The sequence below is a fragment of the Cibotium barometz genome, chromosome 12 (genome assembly GCF_041138505.1).
Source record: "Cibotium barometz isolate CiBa-2024 chromosome 12, ASM4113850v1, whole genome shotgun sequence".
Lineage (NCBI taxonomy): Eukaryota > Viridiplantae > Streptophyta > Polypodiopsida > Cyatheales > Cibotiaceae > Cibotium > Cibotium barometz.
Genome location: NC_141057.1, coordinates 50,028,087 through 50,054,666, shown reverse-complemented (window position 1 = coordinate 50,054,666; position 26,580 = coordinate 50,028,087). Strand labels below are relative to the sequence as shown.

The 26,580-nt window shown below is 47.4% G+C and overlaps 1 protein-coding gene across 2 annotated transcripts in view; it reads right to left on the bottom strand.

Annotated features, from left to right (window-relative positions):
• Window positions 1–26,580, bottom strand: part of LOC147633542 (protein S-acyltransferase 8-like) — a 120,318-nt gene that overhangs the window by 8,491 nt on the left and 85,247 nt on the right. The window contains exon 4 of one of the 2 annotated variants that reach the window (XM_086806645.1): window positions 22,014–22,262. The exons of the other annotated variant lie outside the window; for it this stretch is intronic. Coding sequence (XP_086662771.1) covers window positions 22,014–22,262 — 249 coding nt within the window. The remainder of the gene's footprint in view (window positions 1–22,013; window positions 22,263–26,580) is intronic. 2 annotated transcript variants of the gene reach the window in all.

Below are 26,580 nucleotides of genomic sequence, written 5' to 3'. Positions count from 1 at the left end.
CCTCTGGGCAACCAGTCACTGGAAAGTTGAGATCCTGCGTGCCTGTCGACTAGCCCAGAGCCTAGTCCAAAATCCTCCAGGAACTCCTCTGAGAGTCCCTGTAGCCGCCAATGCTCCGATGCAGCTGGAGAGACCATCCTCCTCGCCGTCAAAATATGTCTCCCCAACAGAACAGTGTATTGGAAAAAGGTGATCTCTGTGGCCTCGGGGGATGCATAAGGATCATGCCACTCGTACTCGCCAGGATCCCACTGGAGCCGGGCCAAGGGGCGCGCTGCATATGCCCATATGCGCCAATCAGAGTCCACATCTACAGGGTCTGGATCAATATGCCACTTCCGGGAAGCGGCGGCCACTACCCGTATCCTCTGAAAGATGCACTCTGCAACCAAAGGCGACTCCGCCTCCACTCTCTGAAGTCTGCCCTCATCCTGGATCTCATAGTAGAGGCATCTACCATCCTCAGTGCAAGCTCTGACAGCAATCAGGATCTCCAACTGTGTAAAGGCTCCCATCCACCGTGGGGCCACTGGCTCGAGAGGTGTGAACGACTCCTCTGTGAGTGCCTCCTGAATGTCATCCCTCATAATCAGCCCCCTCTGAAGTGACTCAGCCTCTCCACCTGGATCTCCTCTGGGAGACTGCAGAAGACCTGCCACTCTCCAAAACTACGAGCTGGGCCTGCCGCCAATGGTCCCCAGGCTAGACGAGGCCGAGAACCCAGCATATGACCCTGCTCAGTGCGTACCGCTGGGCTCCAAATGAGCGGCTGTCTGGCCCGCTCCTCATCACAAGAAGGTGGTCTCTGAGAGAGCCCTGGTCTCAGCAACTCCCAAGCTCGCAGGATCAAATTTGTCCTCCCATCCTCTATTGAGGCCTGTCCTCCTTATCTCTATGAAAATCCATCGTATCTCTGGTGCCCAAGTGCCCCCGGAGCCCTAGCCTGCAGCCGCCGCCGCTGAAAAAGAAGCTCTTTCCAAGGCTCAGCGCCTGGAAGCAGCCCCCGAACAATAAGCTTCCCCAATAAGGCTCTACTCTGATCAACTGGATCTATAATGCCCAAGCCCCCCTGGGCCAGCGGAAGTGTGATAACTGCCCAAGCAACCTTAGCCCGGGCTGGCTGACCATCCCGCCCAGACCAAAGAAAGTTCCTGATCAGCCTCTGTACCTAGCTGATGCAAGAGCTCGAGAAGATCCAACAAGACGTGATGTACCACATGGTCGCTAAAAGCACCTGATTTGCCACCACCACCCTCCCAGCCAAGGATAGCCGAGCTGTACTCCAATACAAAAGCTTCTTCCGAATGCTCAGAAGAAGCGGGGCAATTTGCTGCTCAGGTGACAAATCTAGTCCAATCTGGCATCCCAAATACCACACTGCTGTGCTAGGAGGAATCCATCTAAAACCCGGGTCTGGGCTCCATGCCGGAGTGGGAGCGCTACTGATCCAAAAGGCCACTGTCTTGCACCAATTGATCAATGCTCCCGAAGCTACACTAAAAACCTGAAGCGACTGCTCTGCCGCTGAAGATTGGCCTCCTGGCCATGCAAAAACAAACCCGTGTCTGCAAGCATCCCGAGCCTCAGTGGCTGGCTCCGCTGAAAGCAGGTCTCTATAGAACTCAGTGTGGCAATGGCTCTGATCTCCCCGGGCTCAGTGGCTACCAATCCGTCTTGCCTCCTGAGCTGGCGAACTCCTGCTCGAGCATGGCGAGGTCCAGTAATCTCAAAAAACTCCCCAGTCACTCTATCACCAAGCTGCGTCCACTGAGAGGCCTGGCGACGATAGTAGAACTCATGTCTCTGCTCCTCTGCCTCTCTAACCTCCTGGCTCAGCTGGGACGCCACCCACTCACATGAAGGCTGCTGCTCCTGAAGGCACTGGAGCGAAGCAAGGCTATGTCTCAACCGACACTCCCGCTCGCGAGTCTCTCCCAGCCGTGTCAAGGCTACAGCATGCAAAAAAGAGCTGAGCTCGATGAGTCCCTGGGCACACTGGCCTGCTGCATTTTGGTCAGAGCTCTAGCTATCATGCCATATCCTCTCAATGTCCTCAGAAAGACTAGGATCTGTAAGTACCCTCTCTGGGATCATCAACTGCAAGCTGGTCTCCAGTGTCCTCTCCTCAAGTGTCAAAATAACTGGCGCATGGTCTAAAAAAGAGGTGCCAGCGAGAATGCCAACGGAACCCCCACGCTCCCCTAACCTGTCGCTTTGTCATAGGCACTTTGCCAACTCTTGGTATCTGCTCAATTCCAGATGTAATGACACGAACAGAATTTCCATCGGAGTCGGGCCAAAAATAGCCACTCTCCTAAATTATAGGAGTGTGGTCCTTTGTATTCTAGGATAATCCCCCATTCCCAAAGCTTGTACTTTGCAAATATTTAGACATCCTAGAGTCCACCAGACTCCTTTCATACTGGGAAATGTCCAGGCTGGTGACATCCTCCCCAACTTCTTAAAAGTTGTCCTCATCTTTAAGCTTCAAGCCATATATTCAAGATATAATCATGTCCCATCAAGTGGGCGAGACGAGACAGTCTCAAAAATCCAATATATCTAAAGAATCCATGTCCCAAAGAAATGGGTGAGACTAAATAAGTCTCCATAATACCAATATCAAAATCATGTCCCAAAATAAATGGGCGAGAATTCCATGGAAGATATGCTAGACACAGGCACAAGAGTCAATTGTGTCTCAATCACCAATATCAATGAGATAATCATATGCCAATGAAAATCACCAACCAAGTGCTAAGACACTTAAATAAGTGCCATGCACAAGAAACTAGTGTCTCGCACAAAAACATGTGCTATGCACACAAACTGGTGCCATTCAAGAGCACAAACCATGGTGACAGAAAAGCTGGATCTCCATAGTTCTGGCAATCCTTTCTCCCAATTCCAACACTTCCCATGTTCTCCCATACAATCCCAACTCTGATCAACAAGCATGGTGTGGAAACAATGAAACACTCACTCCACAATCGCAATACGAATCCACGTGTATGGTGGAGTGTTCATTGAATTGCCTTCTCACAATCCCAACATGAATCCACATGCATGGTGAGATGAACAATGAACCTCTTGGCCTCTGTATGGGGAGATAGTGATTCTAATATGGCATAAAGATAAATAAATCCATGTCCCAAATAAATAGGTGAGACAAAACAGTCCCATAAGTCCAGATATCATAATCCAAGCTCAAAGCACACAAACATGTGCCAATCCACATGACCCTTGGCGTACACATAAGTCCCTTGCCAACCAGGTATCATGTCCACTTTACCACTTGCACTCTGTGTTGGTACTTTGACCACACACCTTGGATGAGAGGTGGGCTCAAGTAACAAGATAAAACAATCACTCGCAGGCATAAATAGCCTGGTGTTCCATAAGCATTTCTGCTACACATAGTTTATAGGCATTTCGGCCACCAACTCACTCTACCCTCTTAAGTGCCCATGTTCCCTTCCATCTGCTCTCTATTGTTCCACCCATACAAGGTAGAAACAATCTTCAAGAGAGCATGTAGGACAAGAGAACACTACACAGGGTATGTTGTGCTTGACACTACCATCTGAAGTGCCCATGTTCCCTTCCATCTGCTCTCTATTGTTCCACCCTCACATGGTAGAAACAATCTTCAAGAGAGCACATAGGACAAGAGAACACTACACAGGGTATGTGAACAATGAGTTTCATAAGTCCAATGCATCCCAAATAAAGGGAGCCAAAAAGAATAATCCATAAACCTGAGGATAGATCCAAATCCCTAGAAAAGAAGTCCAGGAATCCACAGACTTGTATACCATACCTCTTAACCACACACCTTGGAGTAGAGGTGGACTTTATCCATAAAAGCATCATATCCATGAGATATTCAAAGGTTTCTTCTCTATAAACTCGGACAAATTCGTCCATAGAAATTGCTTGTGAAGCCCAATATCTATATAAATCTCGTCCAAGAAAGAAATCTCCATAGATATAATCCATGCCATTAAAGGGAGCCATGAAAAGAATTCATAAATCCTTAGATCAACAAGCTGTCTACTGCTCATGCTCTTGCTTCATAAGCTATGAAGCGGCTGGCCATGCTTAACAGCAATGATGGTAAGTGTGGTCCCCACTTGAGATCTTCTCTCTTCCTCATTGATAGAAGGAAGCCTCCGCTTCCAAGGAAGCCTATGCTCTGATACCAATGTAATTCGCGACGCAGATGCCTGGGGGGACTAGGGCCTTTGACACACTTGTTGATACCATCAATGCATATTAAAACATTTAAACATGGCCACAACCTTAACACATATCCATCATCACTTTGCATAAAACATAAAGCTAGACAAAACATCCACAAATGCTGAAAATGGAGCTTCCACGTGTGACACCGCATAGAGGCCAGAATGGGCCGACCCCCCCCCCCCCCTTAAAGTATTTTATTACCCAAGGAGAATAATATCATGTACAAGATTTGAGGGCTTTACTCTCCCCACGAGAGATGCCGGATTATCCATATACAAATGCCATAACACAACCCAACACGAGGCTACCAAGCCGGCGCATAGGCTGTAGAAATGCCAAGCCAACAATATAATCCATATACCTCCGTGGGTATTGATTCTTCCCCAAAAACCACGGGTCTTCATGCAATAGAGCTGGTACAGCAAGTACAACTCTCCATTCAGCCGGTACAACGTAGGTACAATGGCTAGTACAACAGGTACAGTGGTTGGTACAGCCAATACGATGGCTGGTACAACAAGTACAAATGTTGGTACAACATGTATAGTGACTAGTACAATAGATACAATGGCTGGTACAACAAGTACAAAAGTTGGTACAATCGGTACAATGAGTGGTACAACAAGTACAAGGACTGGTACAACCAGTGCAATGGCTAGTACAACAGGTACAAAGGTTGGTACAACAAGTACAATGGCTAGAAATCATAATAAATGATTAAATACCCTTGCCTTCAGTATTTCTTCGCGATGGAAGCCTCCAAAACAATCCCCAACAGCCGGTATTCTTCATGGTAAGCCTTCAAGAGAGAGAGAAAGAGAGTAGCCATCATTAGGGAAGCCTTCAACGGTGGTAGAGGCTAGTGTGCAGCAAGAGAGCCTCCATTAATGAAGAGAGAGGACTCCAATTTATAGATTTGGGCCTCCCATGAGCTAAAATGGCAAGAGAAGGCTACAATGACAAGTGGAGAGCCACACAATAGCTGAAGTGACAAGTGTGAGGCCACTTGTCTCACTTTGATCCACTTTCTAACAAGTGTCAGGCCACTTGTCTCACTTTGGTCCACTTTCTTGCCACATGTCCCAATCTAAGAGATGGGTCCTTCCATAAACTTTATCTCTAAAAATATCCCAACTGGTAGACATTTTGTCATAGGCACTTTGCCAACTCTTGGTATCTGCTCAATTCCAGATGTAATGATGCGAACAGAATTTCCATCGGAGCTAGGCCAAAATAGCAACTCTCGTAAATTTTAGAAGTGTGGTCCTTTGTATTCTAGGATAATCTCCCATTCCCAAAGCTTGTACTTTCCAAATATTTAGACATCCTAGAGTCCACCAGACTCCTTCCATACTGGGAATTGTCCAGGCTGGTGACATAAATCCTTATGGATGAACTAGATCCGCATATTCAGCTTCCAATGGGCATAGTTGGTTCCGTCCAACTTGTCATCCTTGTTCGTAAGGGGGGGGAGCCATATCCATAGCAACAAAAGTCCACAAATCTCAGCACTCCAACAAGACTCCTCTCGAGCACTTTCCAACGAAGTGAGGCACGAGGACCAATCAGACCCCTCTCAAATCTGAGAGAGAAAGAGGCTGGACAGCAGAAAAACAGTCCACCACAAAACACACCAAAAACACCCACGAAAGGGGGAGAAGCCGAGGAAGAGAGGAGGGATGTCACAGCCGCTTGCTGAGCACCTCCGCACACGAAAAATACACCTCCAAGTGCTGGAAAACAAAGAAAACAGCCCTTTCACCACGATCAAATGCTGAAAATAAGCACCAGAAGCTTGCTGACAATGCTTGGCACAAAGCAGCAGCAGCAGGATAGGCCGGGGAAGTGAAACGCTGATGAAGAAGAGCGCCAGGAGCAAAAAACGCAGCTATGTAATGAAAACGCAGCCACTGAATCAGCACCAGAAAAAAAAATGCAGCCAAGGAGGAGAGAAAGGGTCGCTATGATGAAGGGAGAACCTCAAGCGATTGATACCATGTTGGAGTATGCACAGGCGGAAGCATAGACAAGAAAGAGAGAGAGAAAGAAAGAAAGAAAGAAAGAAAGATATATTAAGCGTCTACTAAAGACCCAATGGGCCTATGAGACCAAAGTGATACAATAATGTCCCTGGCATATCTCATCATGGAATGGAAAATAAAACAGAATGAAAACATAAATATAGCTATCTCACTGGGGTGATACAAAACTGTCCATGGAAACTCGTCATGGAATATTGAGAACATAAAAACATGGGAGTAACCTCAGCTCCGAGTAGATGGTATTACCACTCTCCAAAATGTCAAGCATGGGGCTGACGAGTATGACCGAGAGGTCTCCCTCAGCTATGTCATGTGGAAAGGTAGCTCGATGGCGGTGGAGCATGTCCTAGATCTGGAGAGCTGATGAGGTGATCGTGGCCGACGGGGGGGTCGAGGGCGTTGGGCACATTGGAGTGCAGAGGCTTGGTCCGAGGTAACTCCTCTCGGGCGAGGTAGGTTCCGAGCAGCTCGTGGAGGGTCCACAAGATCCACTGTGTCGGTGTCCTCCACCTCCTGGGCCCAGAAGAAACTGGTGATGGTTGGCTGTCAAGGGAGGGGGCGGGGTGGCTGCGGCTTGTGTCTCAAGAAGGTGTCCCTGTGTCTGCGGAGCTCAAGCAAGAAGAGGCCCAGGCAACGCTGGTCCTGGAAGTCAATGATCTTGGAGAGTGGACCGAATCCCTCACGAAATAGACACTGAAACCTCCGGCGGATCTCATAGTATATTGGGCAGTGGCATATGTAATGCTCCTCCGTCTCAACCTCTGTGTGGCATAGTTGGCAGATCCTCTCCTCTCTGGGTTTGCGTACAAGCTTCCCGGCTCTGAAGATGCACTCAGCTCTACCTGTCTCCACTTTGAGGCGGTGGGAAGAAACCCGTATTTGGCCAATCGCAATCCGCATGGCATGGGACATGTGAACACTCAAGTAGCCCGACTGCTGGATGAATCCATCCTCAATGAGTGTGAGGAATTGGTCTTTGTAAAAGTGCATCTTCGTGGGGAGCTCCGGGGGTGTGATCCATGTGCAATGTGTGTAGAGGCTAAGAAGATCTGACCGGATAACCCGGTTGGTATCCTCGTGAGACACCGGAAAAAAGGGGAGTCCAAACTGTATTGAAGGGGAGGTAGGCGGTCCATGCAGAGCCCATATACTAAGAACCAAGTGGAAACTAGTGCATACCATACTCTAGAATGCCCCTCAACTGCTAGTTGTCTGGAGGACTCCAGGGCAAGCCTCGGGTACCTGTGGGGATCCATGTGACTGATGCGATGGAGGTATGTGACTGTCTGGAAGAGTGCCTCCACTACCATCGGGGCTGCAGCAAACTCTGCCTGGATAATCTGGTGTGGGACTGATGGTTTGCTGCAGATCATACAGGAGAACATCATGACCTGGGGCCTCTCAACTAGCTGCCAATCCTCATCGGATAAATCTGGCACCCCAGAAAGCTGCTCCATATATCAAGGCTGGTGTGACAAGGGTGTCAAAAAGCTAGCCCTTCGTCTTGGGCTCCTAGAAATGTGCCTGGAAGCACTGCCACTCAAGTAAGCTCAAGGCTGCATATCCCCGCGTCACTCTGGCATGTGCTGCGGGAAGCATGGTAAAGCGTGGGCCACTGAAAGTGACACCAAGGTAGACATAAGATGAGACAATCTCCACAGGATCCCCTCTATATGTGAAGCTCAATCTGGATGTGACGGGGCGAGAGGTATTGAAGACCATTACCTTGGTTTTACCAAGGTTAACAGAGAGGTCCCGCTGAGTGCAAAAGTCATGTAAGGCATCCAACTGTCTCTGAAGCCCTTCGGTTGAGTCTAAGAGGAGGACGATCTATTTGCATAAAGTAGTATGGGGATCCATATGCCTGCCAATGTGGGACCAGCCCCGCCTAATCCATCAATGAAGCTCGAGATCTCATCAATGTAGAGGCCGAAAAGAGTGGGTGATAGAGAGCAGCCCTGTTTCACCCCAATAGTGCTAGAAATCTCCTGTGATGTCCTCCTGGGGCTCTCACTCGTCTGATGAAGGACTCATAGAGGGCGATGATGCTCCAAATCATGTCAAATGCGACTCCGATCTCCTGTAGACAGTGTAAGAGACGGGCTCGGGGTACAGTATCAAAAGCTTTGCGGAAATCCACAAAGCAGCAGTAAATCCTCTGGTGTCGTGCTCTACCCTCCTCGATGATGGCACGGAGGGTGAAGATGTGGTCAAGGGTAGAGTACCTCCTCTGAAAGCCAGCCTGTCCTGAGGCTCTGCATCCCTGGGTCTCTGCAAATGAACCGAGCTCCGCCTCTAGCATTGATCCATAGAGTTTGGCCAATGAGTGGCCAATCATGATCGCCCTGTAGTTATTAGGAACAAGTCGATCTCCGGCTTTGAGGATGGGGGTGATGGTGTTGGTGGACCAAGAGGGTGGAAATCCTTCACAAAGGGCTCTATTGAACATGTAGGCTAGTAGGGGCGTTGGGGTATCATGGGCATGCGAGATGTACTCGGCAGTGAGTCCCTCGTGATCTTGGGCTCGCCCCCCCAGAGCCATGTACTCCTGATGTGCGGGTCTCGCCTCAAAAAGCTGACTCCCACTCATACCCGGCTATATATGGTAAGCCCCTCTCAGGGCTCTGATGAGTCTCTGTATTAAAAATGGCATCCCTGCCTGTGAGAATCTCGCTCAAGCCTCCTGGATCCAACCACAGCATGCCATTGCAGTTCCATACTGCCAACCCAAAGTGTTTGGTCTCATAGACCCCACGTCCCTATTTGGGACGACGCTCAGTGATAATGACTCTACCATCTTTGTAGATAGCCCACTTGCCTGCTCTCTGTAGGCCTCATGAACAGTCACCGTCGCGTCACGCCGGTGTGCCACCTGTGCTCGAGTGGGATCATCTCCCATGTACACCTGTGTGCCATTTCTGCCCGGAGTTTCCCTATCATTGGGGCAGCTTCTGGCATTCCTGTTTGTTGCAGCTGGGTCTCTTTCAACATCTGAATCACCTCTTCCTGGTGGTTCACTTGGGCTGTCAGTTCTTCAATCCTGTTGTTCTTTCTCTATATCTCCTTGCGGAGGCCTTCCAACTGTTTTTCATGTTGGTTCAGAACCCTGTCCAGCACCTTCTTTTGTTCGCCCAGTAATTTCTTGGTGTTGTCCTCCACTGTCTTGATGTATGCCTCCAGCTCTTGTAGGTTCATTGTGCTATTTCTGTTGGGTGTTGGACTCACACACTCACACACACAAACCTCCACATTAGGGTTAGGTGCAGGGTAGAGAAGCTCACACACAGAAATGAGAGAGAGAGAGAGAGAGAGAGCCAAACGTGTGGTATCCACAAAATGCATGTCAACCCTTGCATGTGTGCCACATCCATATAATATAGAAGTACAAAATATTATATGAGTGTCCTTTCACACTTGATGTCCAAGGGGAAAAACCACATGGGAAAAAGTGCCCTTGGTTAAGCCCTGTTCACACATAGCACTACCATAAGTGAGCATATGCCTACAAATCCCCCCTGTAGTGGAAGTGTGAACCTATATGAATCTGTACAAGGTAGCAGATCACTCTCTGTATGAGAGTAAGCCCAAAGCTTTGCGGAAAGCTTCAAACTTTTCTCGAGGTAAAGCCTTTGTGAATAGATCTGCAACATTATCCTGTGTAAGGCAATAAGATAAACTGATCTCCCCTCCATGTAGCCTCTCTCTGACATAGTGATAATGAATCTCTATGTGCTTGGTACGTGCATGAAATACTGGATTTCGTGCCACGGCCATAGCACTCTGGCTATCAGTGAGAATGGTGGTGGGTGTCTGCTGACACTCACGAAGATCAGCCAATAGTCTCCTCAACCATACACAATCTACTGTAGCTGTAAAGACTGCCCTGTACTCAGCCTCACAAGTAGATGTAGCAACAGTGGGTTGCTTTTTACTCAACCAAGATATGCATGAACTGCCAAGAAAAAACAATTCCCACTGGTGGATTGCCTGGTATCATAATCTCCAGCCCAATCTGAATCGATGTATGCATAAAGCTGCAAGCTGTCCCCCCTGGGATAGAACAAACCAAGATCCAGGGTACCCTTAAGATAACGAAAAATGCGTTTGACTACTTGCCAATGCTTTGTGCCTGGGCTGTGCATGAATTTGCTCAACAAAGACACCCCAAAAGATATGTCTGGCCTCGTGTTACACAAGTAAATGAGGCATCCCACTGCCTGGCTGTAAATGCCGACGTCAAAAGGCTCTCCAATATCATGCATAGTAAGCCGTACACCTGGTTCTACCGGAGTAGAAATGGGCTTACATTCATCCATGTGAAACCTTTTTAGCAAACTTTTTATGTACTTAGTTTGCTGCATAACAATGCCATCATCTGTATGCATAAACTGTATGCCGAGATAGTAGTGTAAAGGCCCCAAATCTGACATATCAAATTCAGCTTTCAAATCAGCTTTGAAATCTGAAATTTGTGCTTTGCTTGTACCTGTAATGAGCATGTCATCTACATACAAGATGACTATGAGAATATCGGCATCGGTTTTCTTCACATACAATGTGCTTTCAGCTGGACTATTCTCATAACCTTGGCTGCATGTATCTTATCATACCAAGCTCTTGGTGCTTGCTTTAATCCATACAATGCTTTGTGCAACCTGCATACTTTATGTTCCTCACCAGGAACTACAAAACCAATGGGCTGATTTACATATACTTCCTCCTGTAAATCCCCATTTAAGAATGCAGTTTTGATGTCCAATTGATACACTTTCCATCCTTTATGTGCAGCCAATGCAATCACTGATCTTATTGTGGTCATTCTGGAAGTAGGAGCAAAAGTCCCTTCATAATCTATTCCCTTTTTCTGGGAGTAGCCTTTAGCCACAAGTCTTCCTTTGTACCTGTCAATAGTACCATCAGACTTTCTTTTGACTTTGTACACCCACTTTGTTCCAATTACATGCTTGCCTTTAGGCAATTCCACAAGATCCCATGTATTGTTCTTCATTATAGAAGAAATTTCATCTTGCATAGCTTGCAACCAATACTCATTCTCATGTGCTTCTTCATAAGAAGAAGGCTCTTCTGAATCAAAGAGACCACCCATTGCGAATGCAGACTCCCCACTATGTACATTCAAAGCATGGCTGGAACTAGCCCTTGTTCTACCTGTGAGTGGAGCTGCAAGTTTGCTTTCTTGCAAAGTTTTCAGCAACCATCTTGGCACTGACTTGGCTGTGTCTATGGCTGTTTGCTCTTCCCTGACAAGATCTTCCACTTCTTCCATAGAAGGGGGCTGAATGGCTGGCTGGTCTACATGTTCTACATGTGGATTTTCTTGTGTAGGGGCTGGCTGATCTGAATCCCCCCTAATTGCAATGGGTAAAAGTCCATCGAACATGTCCGGCAAGCCTCTATCATTGCTTTTATACAAGCTGTACATGGGCTGTTCTGAATTTTCAGCAAATACCACATCTCTACTGACAAAAATCGTGTATCGTGTTCCAGAAGTGACTATTTCATAACCCTTTGATGGGTCTTTTACCAAACACTTCCCATTTTCAAATTCAACCTTTAAACCTTGGTCGTTTATGGCTGAGACGGAAAGCAGATTTTTCTTTATCCCTGGAACATACGATACATTTTTCATACATATATTGGCACCATTGGCTGCAATAAGTATGACATGACCAATCTTTACTGGATATGTGGTATGATCTGCACATGACACAGTGCGGCCATTTGAAGCATAAAGCAAGTGCTGAAATACATCTTTGCATGAAGTGATGTGGCTCGAAGCACCACTATCAAAATACCATGATGCATTCTGTCTGTCAGATGCAATGCAAGACATATCAGTGTCTAAAGCACTTGGTGTGTCACTAGTGCATGTGACCAAAAAAGTGTACTCTTTCTGGATTACATTAGCTGATTGCTGTGCTTTGTTATCAGAAGAGTCTGCTACTGCACTGCCTGCTTCTTTCCTTTTCTCTTTTGCAATCCGCTTCCTACATTCACTCATGTAGTGTCCAGGCTTATGGCAGTAGTGACATTTGCCCTTCTTTTTGGGCTTGTTTGCATCCCCTTTGTCAGACTTTTCACCACTAGAAGAGGGCTGTCCATGAGCAGCCTTGCTAGGCTGTTGTCCCCCATGCCTAAAGCTCTTTGCTTTACCTTTATCCTTGGCTGTAAATGCCTTTTCTCCACCACGGTTGCTCGATAAGTTTGCTCTTGTTTGTTCTTCCTGCAAGAGTAAACCCACGAGCTCTTCAAAAGTGACGAGATCAGCACCTCCTCTCATTGAGAGGTTGAGAGAGGTGTGAAAGCCCAAGTAGGAAGGCGGTAAAGAATGAAGAGTGTTGGTGACCATCTCTCTGTCTGGGATAACCTCATCAATGTTGAGCAATTGTTCCTGCAAATCTTTCACTTTGGTGAGATGATCTGCCATGGAGTCTCACCCTCATCCATAGAAAGAAGATCCAATTGCCTATTCAAGTAGGCAACTCTTGCCTCGTTGCGTACCTGATACATTGCTTCCAATGTGTCCCATGCAAGCTTCGATGTCTTGCATAAACGAATGTGCGGAATAATAGTCCTTTTCACTCAAAAGGGCTATTAATGACATGGCCTGTGCATCTCTAGAGTCCCATCTCTTCTGCTCTTGTGTGGGAGCAGGATCTACATCAGGAGCTCTTTGAGCACCTCCACTTTGAGGCATGGCTGGCTGTATGGTAAGTGGGCGTGTGTCATCACCACACACGATGCCCCAAAGCCCTTTGGCTACCAGCAAATTACGGATCATGAAACTCCAGAGGGAGTAGTTAGATCCATCCAGCTTGTCCTCCTGGGTGAGCACACCAAATACATCTGTAGCATTCTGTGCCATGTCAACAAAATATATCTGCAAGCAAACCAAAGCAAGTGTAAACCTGCACCAAATTGTCCAATTACACACAATGTGTATACATACGCGACAAATCGCAGCTGTAATGCCCAATTACATGCCCCGATCTGAAAATCCCCAATTTTTATGCACTCCAATCGCTTCAATGTGCATCTAATTGGCCAATTTCCACAAAAGCTCCCAAATTTCTGCAAATGAAAGAGATTCAATTTGCTGATTTTGACCTCAATTTCGAAAACCCCCAAATTGCAGGCAAAGCAAAATGCCCAATTTTTTCAATTTGTCCTGAAATTGAGAAATCCCCCAAATTGTACCTGCAATTTTCCTTTCATTTTGACTTGCACAGAAGTGTCTGCAAAATCTGCATATGACCTGCACTGGAATGGCTGCAAAATCTGTATTTGTATTTGACCAAAAATTTGTACAGAATAATACCTTCGTGCAAAGGCAGCAGGCTTGGAGCAGACAGTTGAGTAGAGGGAGCCAGCAGAGCTGGAGACTCAACGATGAGGAAGACACAAAGCTGCAAATGTCGAGGAGGTCTGCAGGGCGGCAGAGGACTGTCGGCAGGCCGAGTTGGAGCTAGAGCGCACTAATATGCAGACGGGGGTTGCAGGGAGTCAGCAAGCTGTCGGGCCAGTCGTATGCAGGCCCAGGTACATGTGTCCGGCCCCAGCCAGAGGCGGGCGAACAGCAAACACAAGCAAGCACGGCGCTGGACTTGGCAAGTTGAACAGTCGGGAGCCGGTAACGGAAGGTGCTGGACTCGCTGGCGGTGAACGAAGGCGACGAGGCAGTCGTGGGCTAGCACAGAGGGCACAGGGAGCGAACAGAGGCACGGGGTGCCTGGAGTCGTCGACGCAGGACGGCCGGAGCAGGAACGGCGACGGGTGCCGGTCGAGACGGAGCAGAGACAGCCTGAACAGAGGAGCAACGGCCAGAACGGAGGGGCGTCGATGGACGTGGTCGGCCGGAACGGAACGGTGAGTCGAGACGACGGTGGGCCGGCGCTGCTGTGACGGAGCGGAGGCACGCCTGGGCGGCGACGGCTGGAGATGGAAGAGACGCCCGCGAGCTGGGCTCCCCACTAGTGCCGCCCGTTTCTGGCGGCCGGACGGTGGAGCAGCGAGACGGAAGCCATGGACGAACGACGACGGAAAAACGCAAGCGACGGAATTTCGCAGCCTGTCGACGGAATTTCGCAGGATTTCTTCCAGCTCCAGATTTCCGGGGCTAGCTCCCAGCTCTGATACCAAATGTTGGGTGTTGGACTCACACACTCACACACACAAACCTGCACATTAGAGTTAGGTGCAGGGTAGAGAAGCTCACACACAGAAATGAGAGAGAGAGAGAGAGAGAGAGAGAGAGAGAGAGAGAGAGAGAGAGAGAGAGAGCCAAAAGTGTGGTATCCACAAAATGCAAGTCAAGTTTCAACCCTTGCATGTGTGACACATCCATATAATATAGAAGTACAAAATATTATATGTTAAGAGTGTCCTTTCACACTTGATGTCCAAGGGGAAAAACCACATGGGAAAAAGTGCCCTTGGTTAAGCCCTGTTCACACATAGCAGTACCATAAGTGAGCATATGCCTACAATTTCTTGCTGCCTTGGGGGCCTGAGCAAGGGCGGGTGGAAAAAGGGAAGGTGGACACGCAGTGTGCGAGCACAGAGTAGCGCGCAGATCAAGGGAGGCGGAGGGGAAGCAGCAGGGGCGCAGCACGGCAAAGGGCCACCGGCGCACAGCACGAACTGCCGGGGGGGGGGGGGGGGGGGGCTTCACGCCATGAGTAGGGCAACGAAGCGCACAGAGCAGCACAACTGCACGAACAGGCACAGCACGACACAGGGCAGCACGGGCGATCAAGGGAGGCGGAGGGGAAGCAGCAGGGGCACAGCGCGGCAAAGGGCCACCAACGCGAACAGAGGAGGGGGGGGGGCTGCACAGCTTCACGCCATGAGCAAGGCAGCGCAGCGCACATAGCAGCACGGCTGTACGAGCAGGCGCAACACGACACACAGGGCAACGCGGGCCATCAAGGGAGGCGGAGAGGGTCTGCCTTGAGGGGGAGAGAGTGAGAGTGTGTGTTGGGTATGAGAGATTCGAGAGGGGGGGAGAGAGAGAGAGAGAGAGAGAGAGAGAGAGGAGAGAGAGAGAGAGAGAGAGAGAGAGAGAGAGAGAGAGAGAGACAGTAAAGAGAGATCATACATACTTTCTCAACTCTTTGTCCAGGACAAGTTTTCGAAGAAGCGATACCGTCACAATTGTCGACGTCAAATTGTCAAGGATAGAACTCAAAAGAAAAGTCACAATTCCTCCTATCTGCACAAGAAGAGAGAGAGAGAGAGAGAGAGAGAGAGCTTGTTGACAAGATCACCTTTTACTATAGCATGAAGCTTATTACAATGGCAATAGCCAGCAAGGGGAGCTATACAATGTGCAAGGATTCGATACTACAAGTGAATTTAAGGAGTTGCCTTATATAGTGAAGCAGAGAACTGGGAGCTGGCCGACTACCCCTAGGAGCTGGCCGACTGCTCCACGACCTACTAAACAAGGAGAAAATGGATAAAACCTGATAAATGGGAAAAACCCCAATACATTGAGATACACAATATTCTGACAAAAGTCTCCCTCCATGCACCAAAAGTCGGCTTGTGGAAGGGACTCGTGAACTGTACTCCAGAAGGTGGCTCTACCGTAGCAGCGTTCAAAGCATATACATTTAGGAAGCCCACACAATCCTCGCCAATCTTGATGGTAACCCACTGAGCCCTACCAGTGTCAATGATGCCTAAGACTACTACCGGCAAGAGCTCCTACCTTGTGTCCTGGAGGGGCCAAAGGAGAGAGACCAAAAAATGTGACTCCTACCCGCTAAAATCTTCCTGCAACGGCGGGTACGCCCCTCTAAAAGATGCGGCTCTTGGAGGAAGAGAATATTTATGGGTACTCTATGGAGCTCTACTCTAAGGACGCCATGCCTCTGAAAACACTGAGGCCCGCCCAAACCCTAAATGTTCCATGAGGCAATCCACATATCTAATCTCTGTGGAAAACTATCATAACTGCCCTCCACTTGAAGAGTCTTGGACATGGGTTTCGACGGGGAGTAATCACAATCACTCCTAGGAGGAAGGCGCCCCAAGTGGGCGCGGATCCTGTCCTCCATGTTGGCGCCACGCTGTCTGAGCTCGGAAGTAGGCATAATCTGAGCTCCACCTATCGCAATGCAAGTATCCATAGGAGGGGAGAAGGGGTACTGCTATTGAGATATGAAGGAAAAACAAAGAACAACACCTCCAAGCTGGAGGACACCACCTCCCCATCCTGATCTCTGTGGCCTGAGCTTCCCAGTTCCATCCAAGCCAAGGGCCAAAGACAGGTGAGCATGTTGGTGATGCGTAGATCATGTAGAGGATGAGAGAGCTCGACTACCTGCCCTTGGATGGCGGTAGACACCGACTCCGTTTCCCAATCCGTCCTTGGGACCGCACTCAAGGGGAAGGAGAACATCACAACACTCTCTGGCATGGAGGGCTTGGAGTGATGAAACACCACACAAATCCGAATGAGAGCTACTGTCTCCTCGAGAATACCAGTTTCTTTGACAAGGAGACACCGGAAGAAAATGTAATCCAATGGCTTCCCCAAGACCCTGGGGAGCCACTTGGCGACTCTGGCGAGAGAGTCCTCATCGGGGAAGTGGCAATGGTCATCTCTACTTGCTTCGAGAAGCGATGAATCAAGGGGCGAACTGAACGTGCCGGCTGCCTCCACTCCGGGTGTGGTGCAACTGGAGAGCAGCGAGAGTGCTTAGGACAGGTGGAGGGAGCGAGGAGGGCGGGCTCCGAAGGAGACAGGGCAAAGGGAGCAGCTACGGGGAGCGTCGAAGACAAAGGTTGGGGAGGGAGGGGGGAGGAGGGGGAAGGAGGGGGAAGGAAGGCCATCGGGTACCTACTGCAATAAATACTCAAAATGGTTCTCTGACGAAACCGTATCCTCCTATGCTCTACCAGCTTGGCGTGCTCGGCGTCGCCACTCAGCTCTGGCGGTCGGCTGGCAGCTCTGCCACGGGCAAATAGTCTGCCACTCTCTGGCATCAATGTCGGCCGCGGCCGGATCTTGGTGCTCTGCTACTTGAGGGCTAGCTTCCCTCCCACCCCCTAAAGAGAATCTAAGCTAGGATCCCGCGCGGGGGGGGGGGGGGGGGGGGGGGGGGGGGGGGGGGGGACCACTAGACTGTCGATGAGGTCAAGCTCTAGCAAGATGCCCCATCTGCCTACATATAAAGCATTGGCTTGAGAGGCTAGAGTACTCTCTGCACAATAGAGGCTCCCCGAAGGCAAGGAAGAGATATGGCGTGTCACACTGTCTCGGGAGGGGCTATGCAGATGCAAGGGGATGGAATCCCGAATGCCCAAGAAGCAAGAACCGAAGCGGTGGTGGAGGGGGATTCCATCACTCTCCCAATAGAACCACCTATCACCAGGAGAAGAGGAAGTTATTCCTTCCTAAGGCCTGGGAAGCAAACTATCATGGGAAGGCCTGAAACGCTAGCCAGAGGGTCTGATGCTGGGTAGAAGCAATGATGTCACCTCACAAAGAAAGTCTAGGCTATACGCAGTGCGGCGGATCTCAACAACATGACTCTATCCCACACTGGACACCATTGGCGAGTCAAACTCAAGCTGGTAGTAGCCACGCCCAAAGGATGAATGAGTAATCTTTCCATGTGCACCAAGGAGGCTAGCCTGTAAAAGATCCCTAAGCTATCCGTGTGCCAAGCAACTACCAACAATCTTGCATACCAAAGTGGAGGCCTCTAAGGATGCGACTGTCAAAGCGAGGAGCTAGAGATCTGCTTCTGAAAATGATAGGCAAGCAAACGCAGCCTCGGTCGGGGATGACGGAGCGGCTACCATGGAGTCCTCTTTGGGGGTTGTAGACCAAAAGAGGCTGAACTTGCCGTAAGAAAATACTGCGCAAAGAACTATAAACCTACTTTAAGGCACTGACGGGGACAGGCGAGGAAACTGGAAGCCGGGAGGGACAAAGGCAAAACAACCAAGGAAGGCGGACAGGCACTACCAAAAACTCATAAACTGCAAGCTACGTATGAAAGGCAATTTTACGTACATCTTGTGGTGCCACACGTATTTGATGGTGGCCACTCTTGAGATCAATCTGGCTAAACAAAGCTACACCTTCCAGCTGATCCATAATGTCATCAATGCATGGAATTGGAAACCTGTTCTTACAAGGCCAGTTACTCTCACGTGGAGAGCTCTCAATTACCGATGCTTCTCCTCAAACATAGCCGCATGTGATTACAATCTAGCTCCACGATGATTTTTCCTTCTCTCTACTTCCACCCACTAGAAGAGGGCTCGTCCTTCCTCCTTGATGGCCTCTATGTCCTTTCCGTGCCTTGTATTCTCTTCCTTGACTCTATATATGTGTAGTGCATTTCCTGTCGAAGCCTTGCACTCTCCTTGAGTTCTACGAACTCCAACTTCAAGGCCTCCTTTACAGTGAGAGAGAGAGAGAGAGAGAGAGAGAGAGAGACAGACAGACAGACAGACAGACAGTTGTATTAACGTCTTCAAAAGGCCAACATGACCCATGAGACCAAAATGATACATCATGTCCATGGAAGATATCATCATGGTACTGAAAGTAAAACTAAAAGAAAATATCCATGGATTAAAAAAACACAGAGCCTCAAGCTCTCGCATCAGCCAAGAATATCTTGCATAGGGTGCTGCAACATGGTACCCAATGTAGTGAGGCTGACAGGATGGGAGAAAGTCCTCCGGTGGTGGAAATGATGGTTCTGATCCTCTTGGGGTGACATGAGTGTGGGCGGTGGCCACTATGTCAGGGACATCGGGCTTTGCATAGCTCGGTGGCTCTGCCTAATGTCACTGCTCTCGGCCGGGTAGCAGCATGTGATTAGGTCAGATACATGGACCAAGAACCCGGCATGAAGTTACAGGCAGCATACAGAATAAGGCAGCCGGTTTTTTTAACGGTTTTGAACCATTCCATACGCGTACAAAATGCAACTATGCTTGCAACAACATGCCCGCCGCCAGACCTGCTGAGCTGGGTTGCAGATAAGTCCTAGCAGGAGTCTTGAGGTGTAGTTCAGGCCCAGGAAGTCGGGGCTATCTCTCAAGCCTCAATCAATTGTGATGCAACATAACTAGGAAAGTCGCATTTGGAGCATTGTGCCCTAAATGAAGGCCCAATCAACCTTGTCAAGGCCTCTTCAAAGCCAAGAACGAGAACTGCCAAGTCCTGTCCAGATGCCTTGGGTATCACTGTGGCCTCCAAGATGTACCTATCCCCAATAAAGCCTGCCTGATGCTATCTGGGAGCAGTGGCCAAAGGTGAAGACTGATGAATTTGGTCAAAATCTTAAATGGAATCCAAAAAAGGGTATGTAAAAGGGCAATGAGCCACCAATGTCAAATCTCTTGGCTGTCACCAGTGGCCACCCTCGTTTGAGATCATGTGGATAAGTCCCTCTAAGAGGCCACTGACATAATGTCTATTCAATCTCATTAAAGGCGGACCAAAAGTCGCCCTCAATGAGCTGCCACCACTCTCATAAAAAGGTCACAAGCAATTCATTCTCTCTGGGCCACATTCTTCAAGAAGAGCCTGCAAAGCAGTTAATCTCCTCAATCCAAAAAGGGCCTCTACCAAAGTAAAGAGTGAGAGGGAAACCATCCACTGGGTGTGCTATCATTGTAGAGAATCCAGCTCAGCTGTGAGTACAGTTTTGTGGTAGTAATAGTCAATTTCGCAGACTTAAAGAGTCGAAGCCTCAGAGGCAATGGATGTCATCCCATCTGATGGAGGTCCTACAGACGTAAAGAAAACCTGAGTTGTTTATCTCCTACCTGAAACAAAAGGAGGCCCTGTATCAGTATTCCGTCCTCAAAATCTGAATGTCCTCTAGGGTGATACATGCAATTCAAAAATCGGCCTCTCCATATTAAGTCCTTGAAGAGATTGTCAGAAATCTTGTCACTTGCAGGTATATTGTCCACCGTACTGCCAAGGATCATCCCACGTAGGATAGGGAGATCTGGTCACTCAAAATATCGGGGTAGGCCCTCCTAGGTTTTGTGTCACTACAGTGTGGTGAGCGTCAAAATCCTCTTGTGCCACCTCCTACGGGGCCCTGTAGCAGGTGTCAACAGCACCAAAGCCACCAACCACCCTCCTACTCGGATCTGTGCTTGGCAGTGCTGAGTCTCACCAACCTCCTCTGGAGGCCAGGGGGAGAGAAAGGAGAACAAAAGGGGGTGCTATGGACAGAAAGGAAGGGAGGAGGGCAATCAGATTAATGGGAATGGTCTCCCAACTTGTAAGGGTTGTTCGGGTGCTCTGCTTCTATGGAAATTGCTTCACCTAACACCCCATCTGGTGGCAGGCAAACACTCATTAAACGTGGAACCATGCAGTCACAAAATAGAGAGCTTCTGAGGACGCTTCTCCAGACAGGATATTGACAGCCTGCCTGATGGAATCTGTGTCCCGCATGCTAGGTCAACGCAACGTTCTTTCATAATTTCATCACATGGCCTAGGTTAAAACCAATGACAGAAACAATTCAGCAAATTTAACCTCTGTAAGGTTAGGATTCGTGTCAGATGAAAAGCCACGGTGCCATCAAGCCGAATGCACTGAAGCAATGCATAATGCCAGGCAACTTTGCTGCACCGCAATGCTACACAAGACCTCAGAGTCGAACTCACTTTGGAATTAACCCTGGAAAAGTACCTGGATATCTGTAATGCACCCTTATTCACTGATGAGGGTGGATTGCAGCTTTTCTCAGAGGTGGCCTCAGGTTGGTTTGCTTCCTGTCATCCTGCCAACAAGAAAGATTAGCTCTAGCATTGCTACTAGGGTCAAAAGGAGCTCAAGATCTGCCTTCCAAAAGGATTGATCAACTGTGTCCTCAGTCAAGTTAATCAAAATAGCTGCACATAGAGAACTCAAAGTGGTCGTAAACAGACCCATCAAAAGCCAATGAAGCTAAAATTCAATTGAAGGCACTGAAAGAAGACGCAAGGGAAAGAAAATAGGAAGAAATGGAGAAAGGCGAGGAGGAAGGAAGGTGCAGGAAGAAAAGCGTGAAAAGGGCACAGGCAAAGACTGCTGGAGAGCAGAACAAATTATCATGTGGGCTGCTAGAGTACCAAGCATTAATCTGCCTAAATATCCAACAGCAGGCTAGCCAAAGATTGGACAACGGGCAGGATAGGAGTCGGGCAGCAGGCAGCTCACTAAGCAGGCAAGGCCATTCCAAGCTGCAGAGGGCATGTCCAATGGCAGAGCACCAGCAGTAGCAAAAACCAAGAGGAGGCTCAGCAACAACAAAGGCACAAGCTGGGAAGGCAGAAGGGCCTGGCTAGGCAGCGTAAACAGGGGATAAAATGGCACTGGAGGGAAACAGGGAGAATGTCGAGCAAAACAGGAAGAAGTGTGCAGGGGCTGTTGGACAAAACCAGGACAACTGCTGGACCTGTACAGAACAGGGGAACGCTTCAGCTGCCTGTCATCATAACTCCTTAAACAAATCCCGAGTTCGCATTTTAAGGCAAAAGTACTCACATAAGGGCAAACTTTTGCGAAAGGTGATTGGAGGTCAAAACTGACTGTAATTAGAACGTTTGAAACTGCTAGCTCACAAAATAGCACAAACAAACAAGCTCTTTTCTGTCTTTATAAGACAAATGTCTACAATGACCAATGATCAAAGTGAATGCTCTTGGACTATCAGACAGAACATATACCTGATTGGTGCTGATGAGGTATAGGTGGAAGACAGTAAGTCCCCCAACGAACCAAACAGCAATGAATGTGTAAACCATCAGAACCACAGCGGCTGGGGATTTGGCCATTGCCTGCCAAACACTACGTGTATTCCCTGTTTGTTGATCCCCGTCCATAAGGAATTTGATGTAAAGTGCCGACATTGCAAAAACATAGATACATAGAAGCATTGCAGATGACACAAACATGAAGAAGAAGCGATAGTTTCGCTGCAACACTCAAAGTAGTAAGCTGTCAGTAAAAATTCAAAAGAACTACAAAATGTGCTAGAGAAAGAAAATAATCACATATACAACAGTTTAATGGTCTAGGTTTAAGGTATGCAAATCAGTAATTTTCAAACACACACCATGTTCCATTACCACGTTTCCCCTAAGGATACATTAACAGGGATTCTAGAAGGCTAGGCGAGGGTTACACCTTAGACACCTAAATTAACGCCGAGGACAGCCTCCTTGTACAGCTCTCTTCAAATTGGCCTCCTCACCCACTGGCCTAGCCCTAATGCACATATTCTTAGGGGAATCCTGTAGATATAGGTGTGTAGATATAGGTGATGTAACACCTGAAAATCCCTCAGACGAAGCATGGGGGTATGCAACTGTATATAGCCAGTGTTCTCTCTATTAATATAGCCAAGCCCTCACCCTAGCTTCTCTGTTAGGCAGCACTCTAACTTTGTTTTCCTGCCCTCTTTGAACAAAACCACGAGGCTGCGATACATACACCTCCTCATGCAAATCTCCATTCAAGAATGCAGTCTTTATGTCCAACTGATGTACATTCCAACCATTATGAGCTGCCAATGCATAAATGCTACGAATGGTAGTCATACGACAAGTGGGAGCAAAGGTCTCATCAAAATCAATGCCCTTTTCTTGAGCATAACCCTTTGCAACAAGCCTAGCCTTATAGCGATCAACACTGCCATCTGGCTTTCGTTTCAACTTAAAAACCCACTTACATCCAATGGCCTTTTTACCAATAGGCAAATCACACAAAGACCATGTTCTTGTCCATAGAATCTACTTTGGACTAAGCACCCTAATCCCCAATCACACCCCTCAAAGTGTGGCTATCCTTTTAAAAAGATAATGCCTGTGTTTTACTAGAAGTTGGGGACATTAATCATCTCAATAAGTTTAAAGCCACAACCTATTGGCTCCAAAATTTAAGAATGGACAGTCCTCTATGCTTTGCTCCACCACAGGTCTATGTAAGCTTGCCATAACTCAACCAAAGCTGCCCATTCGATCCATGGTCAAGAGCACTTCACTGGCAACACCACTAAAAAAAAGACCAACAACAAACAATAATCACAAGAGCACGGTGCATGAAGACAAAATAGGCCAATCCACAAGTCATAATTCAAGGCTAAGAAGATTAATCACCCTAAGGCACAAAAAAGGGGGTTTTCCCCTGATCTAGTGTTAAGGCTAAGAGATAGCAAAGAGAGAACCACTCACCTCAACATGTTGTGGGGATCTTTCCGATGGCCAAGCTCGTAACCCTTGAGGTCTCCGAGCTCAACACCCCCATGGGTAACTTACCATTCCCCTTCTCCTGTGAGCATTGTCACACCGTCGCGTTGCACTACGGGCACTTCTCCCTGCTCTCACATCAAATCACTCATACACTCACTAGCATGTATTAGAGAGAGGTTTAGCAAGAGGGAAAGCTCAATTGCACAATGGGAGAGTGTTCTTACATTATAAGAGAAATTGCCTTATATACATGGCCATAAGTGTTCACATACACTTAAACTGTAGCCGGATAGGCGCCCAAAGCTTCTAGATGGCCTATTGCTTATACATTGCTTCATCTCATAATACATAGCTGCAAGGGAGCACATCCTAGCTCACTACCACATGCTCTTCGAGCAAGAAATACCATTAATTGTCTGCCCGGACCCTTACGGACGCCCGTCCAAGTTTGAGATTTCGACAACATTGCTTCATAGCTTGTTTGTACATGAGTTTAGTGTGTCCATCCTTGCCATTTGATGTAGATTACTCATGCTTTGGCATATAATTAGGTGTGGCAAACCTTGTTAACCCTAAAATGGGGTTAACATCACCCCCTTCTTGGTATCGATCACATCCTCGAAATCAGATTGAAGACATTGTCGAGGAGTAGATGTATGCTTGGTGCTGATCAGTTGATGTTACATGCCGTTGTTCTTCCAAGGGATGAAGAAGCTAGTTAGTAAATGAAAAAGTTAATGGCAGATGGGATCCTAATCGGGATGGAGGCCATTGCATGTGATTGCTTCTTGTTTTGTTTTTTTCTTTCTTTCTTTCATTCTTTCTTTGGCAATCACATGCAAAGTTACAATATTCATTGAGGTTAGCCAGATTCTATGGCTGTTAGTAATGGAAGAAGATAGATAGAGGTTTGGAGGAGCATTGACAAGTAAGCCGTATACGCGCATATTTTTGGTTTAATTAGGAACAAGGGGAAACACATGTTAGAGATGGTTTTTATGGGATTAGAGATAGCCAATTCAGTGTAATTATGCAGAGAGAAGAAGCACGGGCATGATTTTCATAAAAATCACGATGAAAATATTGCATGTATATTGAGAGGAGATAACATTAATAGTGCAAAAATGATGAGAGAATGCTAAAATACTATGCATTTGTGCATTTCGAAGAAGATTTGTTGGCATGATTTTGAGAAATCACGGGCATGATTTCTCAAAATCATGCCGGCCATGAGAATTAATGTAACACAACAAATGATTGTAGAATATGCATGTGGAGTGCAATTGGAAAGCAATTGGCATGATTTAAATCCATTTGGACACATGTTGGCAACTGTGATTTTTGATGACGTGACACACGGCGTGAATGGATGACGTGGCATAAATCATGGTGTTGATAATCACGGCGGCTTAGTTTTATGGTTTTCTTGTGCTAATGATGTATGTAGCATGTGCAAATGATTGAGAGAGTGATTCTTTGTTGGCGTGATCAGTGATCATGGCCGTGATTTCAAATTATGGCGTGATTTCTATGTGGCGTGACTGGACAATCATGGCTATCAAAGTTGATGTTTTTGGTGATGTTGATGATGGTTTTTTACACTGCTTGATACTTATGCATCATTGTTGACACCATCCTTTGACTGTTTGTTGAGCTTTGAATGGCGTGACTTTTGCTAATGTGGTAATCACGATCGTGATTTTTGGAGAATCACGGTAAATGATTTCTTGATCTTACCATGTTTTAAGCCTTTTTTGATCATGTAGAGCATGTATACACCTTAAATGACCATTTTCTATGCATTTCAAGTGGCGTGATTATGTAGGAGGAAGAATCATGGTCGTGATATTTGAAGAATCACGACATGAAAACTGCTTGATTGTTCAGTAGAAATGTACTTGCTTGCATTTGAGAGTAAAATTGTACCTCTTCCTTGAAGCTGACTGCTTGCCGGTAGCATTTATTGATCTCATTCATTGTAGCCGTCCCAAAAGCTTCGTGGGTTGTTGAGCACTCTTGTTATTCTTGTTTGTGGGAGGTTCTTGTGGCATTTTGCCTTTTCAGACAATGGGTATTGTGGCTCCCTGATTGTTATTTTGCACTCCTGTGAGTAGTGGATTCTTATATCTACCACCTGTTTTGGAAGTGTAGGAACTTGTGTCTGCCACTGAGCTTCTGTATCCTCAGTTGTTGCTGCTCCTGGTTCAATCTGTGGGGACATCTCCAATTGCATCCGTTCATTGGATGAAGAGATGGGCAAGTCATTCTGGAGTAGAGAAGTGGAGTCCTCTATGTGGTGAGAGTGTTTTTGCTTTCATCTCCACACCATATAACTATTTTGGGATTCTTGAGGTGATATTGATGATGAAACCTGATTAATCTTACCAACTTTGGGCACCCATATGATGGTATTGCCTTCATAGTATCCCTAAGCTTGGAGTAGGTATTTGGGTACACATCTTTGATGAATTCTTGGGTATCCAGCATGATACCTTGGTTGCTAGATTCTTCGTTTTTATGTAGACTTCTTACTGGGATCATACCCCTTCTTCTTTGGGAGCATGGTTTGCCTTTTTGGGATCCAAACTTGGGTTGTACCTTTATGATAGCCTTGGGCTTGCAATAAAACTCTTGGAATCCATACTTCCTTTACTGGCATTTTCTTGTGTAATTGCATTGAATGCCATTGGTGAGGCTACCTTATTTTCTTCATCTTGTCGGTCCTTTGAATCTCTCCATATAAATGCTATTTGGTCGAACTAGGTAGCCAAATGGGATTGCTACCCTCGTAGAACCCTTGTGCTTAAAGAAATCGCTTTTCAATCCACCTTTTGATGCTTTGCAAATATCTTGATGGTCTTCTTGTTGGCAGAGAACAAGCTTTTCTTTACTGGAATTGAGGCTTTTGTACCTGCTTTAATATGAGTTGGCGAGGCTTTAGTTATGGGTTGTGGCAACATTGATGATGAGAGGGGGGTCTGCAACAGAGGAGGGGCTGCCGATGTTAAGGCTATGTCTTAAATTTTACCAAATTGGATCTCTT